General features: G+C 50.8%; 1 protein-coding gene across 3 annotated transcripts in view; it reads right to left on the bottom strand.

Moving 5' to 3' along the window:
- Positions 1–946: 946 nt before the first annotated feature.
- WNT2B (Wnt family member 2B) overlaps positions 947–7,769 on the bottom strand; it is a 36,679-nt gene continuing 29,856 nt past the window's right edge. For all 3 annotated transcript variants that reach the window (XM_080367121.1, XM_080367122.1, XM_080367123.1), the window contains exon 5: positions 947–6,420. In XM_080367121.1, the coding sequence (XP_080223247.1) occupies positions 6,191–6,420 (230 nt within the window). In that variant the 3' untranslated portion in view covers positions 947–6,190. The remainder of the gene's footprint in view (positions 6,421–7,769) is intronic.

Raw genomic sequence — 7,769 nt, 5'->3', positions numbered from 1 at the left:
AGTAGGAGCGTTTTGGTTGGGTATTGTACAGCACGGCGAGTGCTACTGGAGGCCTGCAGGGGCTGGTACCAGCTGCCTGGGAAGGATGCAAGAGCAAGCCAAGCGTGTATGGCTCTTCTGTTGTGTGGTTGTCTCCTTCAGAGGCAGTGATTTTATACTGAACAGCTTTTGAGGAGGAAAACTTTCCACTGGCTATCGACGCTGTTATAATAATAAAACTCTTAAAAGTGGTGATGCGGCAGTTTAGACTAATAAATATTTCTGGGTGACAGGGTCTCCTCAAGGCAACTCGAGTCATGTGGCTTTGTAAACCACATCAGAATTATCCTCTGGGGAATGAGCTTTCTTGCAGCTATTTACCATGTTGTAAGCCCTTCGTTCTTTGAAACAGGATAGATGGCATGCGTTACTGGCTCCTGTGCATGTGTATATGTGGCCACAGGACTTCTCATGCCGTTAGAAACCTCGGTCACCGTAGGTTATGTTGACCAATTTGTATGGAGGTGGTTACCTCTCAGCCCTGGCTGCTGCATTCGAGAGGTTCTCAGTCCAGGTTTGTCACAGGCCGGTTCCCTTTCAGCATCTCGAGTGCTGGCCAGGCTTGTTTATTCCCTGCTTCTCGTCCTGGAATTGTTGTGAGGGTGCCAAGCCTCGTAGATCCATGACTCTGAGCGAGGCAGGGTTTAAAGGTCATAGTCAAGACCATTAATAACAAGGTGCAAACGGCTGGTTTATATGTAATGTGAAGCTTTTTACTTATTTCATTTTTGCACTTTGGGGGCTCTGTTTGCTTATGGAGCACTTGGTGTCTGGTACCTATTTAGGCTGAGAGCAGGCAATTGGGTTCCTTCAGGCCTTCAGAGGAATGCAGAAAATTGTTCTCTGGTGTTGTAATTCTGCTGGGATAACTGCAGCTTATTTGTCTCACTGCTTATTAAATGCATACTTGTCTTGAGGTCCTCTTTTTTTTTTTTTTTTTTTTTTTTTTTTTCTGAGAAACATTGGGTGAATCCCAAGGACCAAAAGTGAGAGGAAGATTCCAGGGGGAGGGGGAAGAGCGAAGTCTCTGCACCTCTACAAACTGCATCATCCACCTCCAGTGCCAGCGGGCTGAAGAGGTTAAATATGAGAGCAAACTCCCTTAGCCAAAAGGAGACAGCATACAGGGCTCATGCAGACATAAATTAATTTTGCCCTTCCCCCTGCCCAGAGATGACATGCTGAGGGGGGGGGGGAGATGCACCTCCCAAACTACTAATATATGGGGTGTGTGGTTGGGAGCCACGTGAGGCTGTGCCAAGGTTTCAGAATGGGACCAGCTGTGGAGGTAGGGAGCAGATGTGCACTGGTACTGAGTATTGTACTGGACAGTATTGGTAGCAAGGGCAGAGAGAACGGATGGGGTTTGTACTTTACCAGCCTCGGAGTCACTACCGGCTTGCCCTGTTTTGCTGTTAAAAAGGACAGACGGACTCCCCCCTCCTCTCTTCAGCAGTTCTGTATGGCTGCGTAGGTGAAATGCAAGCTGTTCTGGTCTTCTGCTTATGGGTTAAAAATCTCCAAACATCAGGTCACATTGACAGCAGCAATCATAGTGGGCTTCTGTGTACAGTCTTCTGTGGTCTGAATTCACCTGACTTCTAATAAGGTGGGGAGAGGGGAGAGGTAGCTTCAGTTTCCAGCTCTGTGTCTAGTCTCCTGGCTCCCTGCTCCCTTTCCTGAGCCTCCTACGTGGGGTGTGCTCTGCATGCCCCAGCCCTTAGCGCTGTAGGAAGAAGACGGTGATCAGGGATGCTGCTCATGTGCTTGGAATTTTCCTCATTTCCAGCTTCGATCATTGTGTTGTGCTTTTTGGTAGGCCCTTGGGTGAGTCTGGTCATTGGGGAAAGCTGGATAACACACCCACACTTACTGCATCAGTAAGGGTGCATCCACGAGGATGAGTATGTTCCTCCACTGGGGATCTTTGCTTTGGTTATTTCTGGCCAATGACATTTTCCTTTTACTCTGGCTGCATTGAATTGTGCAATCATACTGTGGCCTCATCAGCTCAGACCCTTCTCTTAAGAACTTCTTGATTTCTTTTCTAATTTGGCTGTAGGCTATCATCAGTTATAAAACAGTGTGACACAGTGTGTGACTATTGCATTCTCCTGCTTTGACTCATCAGCTGAGATTCCAGAGCAGTAACCCCCCTGCTGCTAGCTGGAGCAGCCCTCCCTGACTCTGCTTCAGTAATAAGGGATGTGAAAGCTCCCACACAGATCTTGACAGGTTATGCAAATGTTAGTCAAAATGCCCCAATAAATCTGTCCCTGAGAGCTGGACCTGTTACAGCAGATGACCTCCATGGAGCATGCTGTTGTTGGCACAGGTACGTGAGCAAAGCCTTTCACATGCGTATGAGTGTGATGAACAGAAAGGGCCATGGCAGTGACAAGGGGGCTTTAGGCAGGGGTGTAGCTGGGCCGTGTGTCCCCTCTGCATTGCTGGGGCTCAAAAACTTCATCGACCTTACCGCTACATCCATCCAGAGAAATGCTGGTGTCGCCTGGGCTAAGGCCCTTGCTCACTCGCACGTGGTTTAGTGGAGAAAACATCAGTTGATGTGCATCCCATGCTTCCATTGGCTTCTACCTCCTCCTGTGTGTCCTGTCCACCTTCTTCAGAGAAGGTCGTTTGTTCAGAAGCTCATTAAGCAATTAATTCTGCTCCTTGTCCTTCAGTTCAGCATGCTTTTGACTGGAGGATGATTAGAAGATGATCTTGCCTAAAAGGCTCCCTGTGCATTTTAGGCAAGATTACTTAAGGGGGGCATGTGAGAGGGAGTGAGTGTTCCCTGACGAGACTGCAGCCTTCATAAACGTTTATAGATGGAAAACATCTGCTTGCTGAGGATGAGTGTTCTGACAGGGAGCTTTGGTAGGGCTCGTCTGCGGGAAGACACAGACCAGTCTGAATTTCCTTCAGCCTGCAATGGGTTGGCATCTTGCACAAGCGCTGGGAGTTAGCTCTAGCTAACGAGCGGATTTCCTATTGCCAGGCGTTGTGTTTTTGCTGACCACTTGTTAATAAACAAGCGAGTGTAGTCTTGTGGAGCCCTTTGCAGAGGAAACGCTCAGCTCTTCTGTTGGGTGGACTTGGGCTTGCCCTGCTGTCTGCACGACTGCTCCCTCCAGGTGCTTCTGTAATGCTGGTACCTGCTTCCAAGTGTTTTTGTTTCTCTTGATTTACTGTGATGAGGGAAGGCAGCTGGGCAGGGAGTCCCATGGTGCCAGTGGCCCCGGCAGGGCTACAGGGGGTTGCCTTCTCAGCTATGGTTATTCTACAGAGGGCTAAAGGAATCCAGTTTTAGTATCTCGGTGATGATACGGGAAAGGGGGGAGCCAATAAACCCTAGACAACCTGTCCTCAGGAGTTTTCACCTTTGTTATAAAATGTTGAACATCTGCATTCAAAGGGAAGATGTATTTTGGCAGCAGCTACTGATTAAGGTGTCATTCATCAGGTGGGCTTACAGGTCAGCTACAGAGCAGTATTTCTGTGGGAAGACATCTCCCAGGGGTCCTCTGGAGAGGAAGAAATGTTTATTGATGGCTGACCCTGGGTCCCCAGGCACTGGGTCCCTCCCAGCCCATGGAGCGTGTCCTGCTCTAGGAGGAAGGCTTGGATTGATTGCCAAGGGGGCAGCGTTTTTTTAAAGTCTGTCGTAAATTGATGGTAGGCGGAGCAGTAATGAAGATAAATGAGGGAGCTCTTCCCGGTAGATTAGCCTGCGTGCTGATGGACGGTGTGTTACGGCAGGCTTGAAATGCCTTTGGCCTGGCTCAGACCTCCTGCTCACCTGCCAGCATTCCTCGGCACAGCCAAGACAGAGCAAATCTTGAGGAAAATTGGCTCTCCTTGAAATTCAGAGGGCTTTGAAGGGCCAGGGCTGAGACCCGGGAGCCTACCAGGTAAACACCAGCTTGAGTGCAGGTTCTGCAACAACAGAGAGGGCGAAAGGTGCTGCTCAGCCCTCTCATGCTGTTAGTACGGGATTCAAAAATAGATGGTTTAGTTCCGGAAGAGATGGGTCAGGCAGTGGGGAGGTGGGATTCCTGTAACTGTTTTAAGAGCTCTGTTAAAATGGCACCTTTTTGCTTGTCCGTGGCTCTGCAGCAGCTCTGCGTGAGCAATCTCGGTGGTCTGGCATGGAGTAAGGTGCTCTAATCTGGCCCATAATCCCACCACTTAAACTAATATTTCCTAGGGCTGTTGGGTAAAATCCCCGTTCAGAGATGCTTTTTGTAGTAGTCGATGGATGGTTTAGGACCAGAATAATCTTTGCCTTAATCCCATCCTGCTGCTTTGACCTTCCTTCAGACATCACTACTGCAGCTTGCTCAGCTCCCTCTGAATCCCTCCCACACGTCTTGCTGCTGCCAGGAGAAAACAACTCTGACTCCTCGGAGAGCTTCGCCAGCCCCTCCAGCAGCCATCGCAGTGTGAAAGCAGACCCCAGTCAAAAGTAGTCACAGGTGAATGTTGCTCTTGTCTTGTCCTTTCCCGCTGTTGTAAGCTTTATAACTTTCATGAAAACTTGCTTTGAGTGTGTGAAACATCCTTACCTGCCCATCAGCACGATGATGATCAACATTACAAAAAATAACATTTTTCCTGGGTCAGGGAGAAAGCACAGCCTGCCCGGGGCAGCCGAGCTCTGGAAGTGTAGAAGCACCTGTTAGCTTCAGCCTATGCTGAGGGATTGCAATGATTAAGATAAATCTTGTTCTGTTTTGTTTTACCTGGGTCAGCTTAGTTTGCAGGTTCAACTGTCCTTCTTGTGCATTAAGTCTGTTTGTGTGGAATGGTACCTTTTGAGCAGACTATAAAATATCTGTACACCTTTGTAATCACTGCTTGCCTAAGTTGGGGGAGGGAGGGGAAGAATTGAGAGAATTTCTAGAGATGAGAGGGGTTGGTTGATCTCTGTAACGTATCTACTGCCAGCTCTGCAGCTGCCTGCCCCTCCTTTCATCAGCTTCAATTTTAGTTGATAGTTTACATTTTGGGTGTTTGCTTGGTTTGGTTTTGTTGGTTTTTTTTTTTTTTCACGGGAAAGGTTTGGAAGCTAATCTAGCATCTCCTGCTTGACCAAGCACTATGTCATTAGATGTCCTGGAGCATGCTACTACTTATAAGGGATTCCCCTGGGGCTTTGCACGCTGGATGCTGTGGCTCTGCTTTGTGGGAAATGAGGTAACTCCTGGGACAGGGAGGTCTGTGCTTTAGGACTGCGGGAGCTACAGCCCAGTGGATAGAAGAAACGCTGCAGGCTGATTCCTGCTCTGGGGAAGTGCCCAGCTGGGTGTGTAGGAATTGAAAAAGCAAAGAACTTAATTTTCTGATACAGGTTTATAATGAATTTTGACTTAAAATAATAAGCAGTATACACAACATACAAGTGAGTTTTACAGAGATGCTGTTATCTGTTGACTTCAGAACCTACCAGTGAGTTCACAGATTTTATTTGCTTTCTCTAGCCCTCTGTGTCTGCCAGCATCTAGGGGTGGCCCTTGTCTTTGTGCAGTCATTCAGTTCCCAGTCCCAATTTACTGTTCTGCTTGTCACCTCGGCAGGGAGACGGCGAGAGGCCTCGTGCAGAGGCGGCTCTTGCTCAGGGGGTCAGCAGTGCAGCTGGGGTGGGTGCCGAGTCCGCGTGAGGGCAATGCAGGGATCGTGGAACTGTCTTACGGATTCTCAACACCCTTCCTCTGGCCTTGCAAACAAGTAAAAGCAAGAATGTTTTCTGCAAGAGTGGATTATTCTGAACTAGTGTTTTTTGCTGGTGAAGCTTTACTGCAACATAAATTCTCCAGGGAGGTGCAGGTTTCCTCAGCCATCACATCCTGATGATCCTCCAAGTCTTATCGGTTGCACCAAAGGGAACGACGGGCAATGGCAGTTTCACAGTTCCAGCAAGGATTGCAGGCTCCTCCTAGGTAGGGGATTAGTTTTGCCGAGCAAATAGAAGGGTCCACAGTATCTCCTGGGAAATGTAGTCCTTTCTCTAGTGCTTTGCAGAATTAATTAAATAAAAGCCATGCAGTTGAACTACAGCTCCCAGAATGTCCTCAGGGCACAGGGTTTTAAAAAAAAATCGCAAGGGAGGGTGGCAGCGGGCTCTTCCCTCTGTGCTCCTGTCTCCTCAGGTCTGGTCCAACCACTCAGCCCGTTTCGGTGCTTTACACGTGTGCACGTCCACAGTGTCCTCACACTCCTTGCAGCGCACAGCGCAGCACCAGTGGAACTTGCACTCGCACTTGGTGATGCGAGTGACGCGCGTGGTGTCGTACCCCCGCCCGCAGCACATCACCTCGCAGCCATCCGTCCCGCGGGACATCTTGTTGCACACGCGACCGGCCGTGCCCAGGGAGCCTGGAGAGGGAAGCGAGAGTGGGTCAGGGTGTTCCTGTTCCTTGTCCAAGCGCTCCCCCCGCCCCATGGCCGTTAGCCGTGCTAGGGTTACGTATCTACCACCCGCAGCGGAGCCCTCAGATCTGGCTGCCTTAGTGGTGAAGTCCCATCATTTCTGCCGCGGTGCGTGGTGCCACAGTGGGGGCTCCAGAGGCTGGGTGCGGAGCCTGTGCTTGCCTTGCTTGAAGGGCACGGGCTGCAGCGTGGGTAGCAAGCCTGGCCAGGGATGCAGCTTTGGCGACCCTCAGCACAGCCCCTTCCCCACACCCGCTGCTGAAGCCTGCACCCGCTGCTGCCCAGAGCGGGCAGGGGGACTGGCTCTGTGCAGCCCCTCGGTGCCCAGGGGGCCTGGTGCAGTGTATGGAACAGGGGGTGTTCAGCCTGGAGAGCAGGTGGCTCAGGGGGGACCTTATTGCTCTGCAACTACCTGAAAGGAGGTTGTAGTGAGCTGGGGGTCAGTCTCTTCTCCGAGATAACAAGCAACAAGAGGAAATGGCCTCAAGTTGCACCAGGGCAGGTTTAGATTGGATATTAAGAAAAATTTCTTTACTGAAAGGGTGGTGAAACATCTGAACAGGCTGCCCAGGGACATGGTGGAGTCACCATCCCTGGAAGTGTTTTAAAGAACATGTGCTTATGGTTTAGCAGTGGGCTTGGCAGTGCTGGGTTAATGCTTGGGCTCGATGATCTTAAAGGTCTTTTCCAGCCTGAATGTTTCTATCCCTGCTGAGCCAGGCTGTGCAGCTGGCAAAGCTAGAAATGCCCTCTCCACTCAGGCTAAGGGCTTACTGAAGGGTGGCAGGAGCATGTGCTGCCTTCCCCACCGAGCCCCCACAGCTACTGCAAACCCCCAACCCAGGGATGCTCCAGGCTGGGAAACCGCTGATCTTCTCTGCAGGAGCCAAGCAGCCCTGCTGCCACCTTCCCCACTCCCATCCCAGCTCGGGCTGTGTTCAGGGGGGAAGCCGGCAGCCCGTTGCACAAAACGGGCTCTTTATTGCCTGTTTGAGGGAGCTTTGCCCTGCAGGAGAAAGGCTCTGAGGAAATGCTGCACTACGTTCGTTAAAGAGGCCTGATGGGTTGGAGCTTTGGTGTAAAGCCTTGGGATTTTGGACAAACCCAGTCCTGCCTGCACAGGTGTGAGGTGCTGTGGGGACCCAGTAAGCACTAACAGCCCCTGAGGGCCTGGGTGACCCCCTACAGCGCAACCCCCCCCACCAGGGACGGGGGTCTGGGGGGGAGCTGAGGTCCCCAGCTGCTCTGCCAGGCTGGGCTAGTTAGGAGCTGCTGGCCTGTTGGGAGGGGAGGAA

Source organism: Falco punctatus (genome assembly GCF_963210335.1).
Source record: "Falco punctatus genome assembly, chromosome: 17".
Lineage (NCBI taxonomy): Eukaryota > Metazoa > Chordata > Aves > Falconiformes > Falconidae > Falco > Falco punctatus.
The sequence above is the reverse complement of the archived record's forward strand: the minus strand, read 5'-3'. Positions and strand labels throughout refer to the sequence as shown.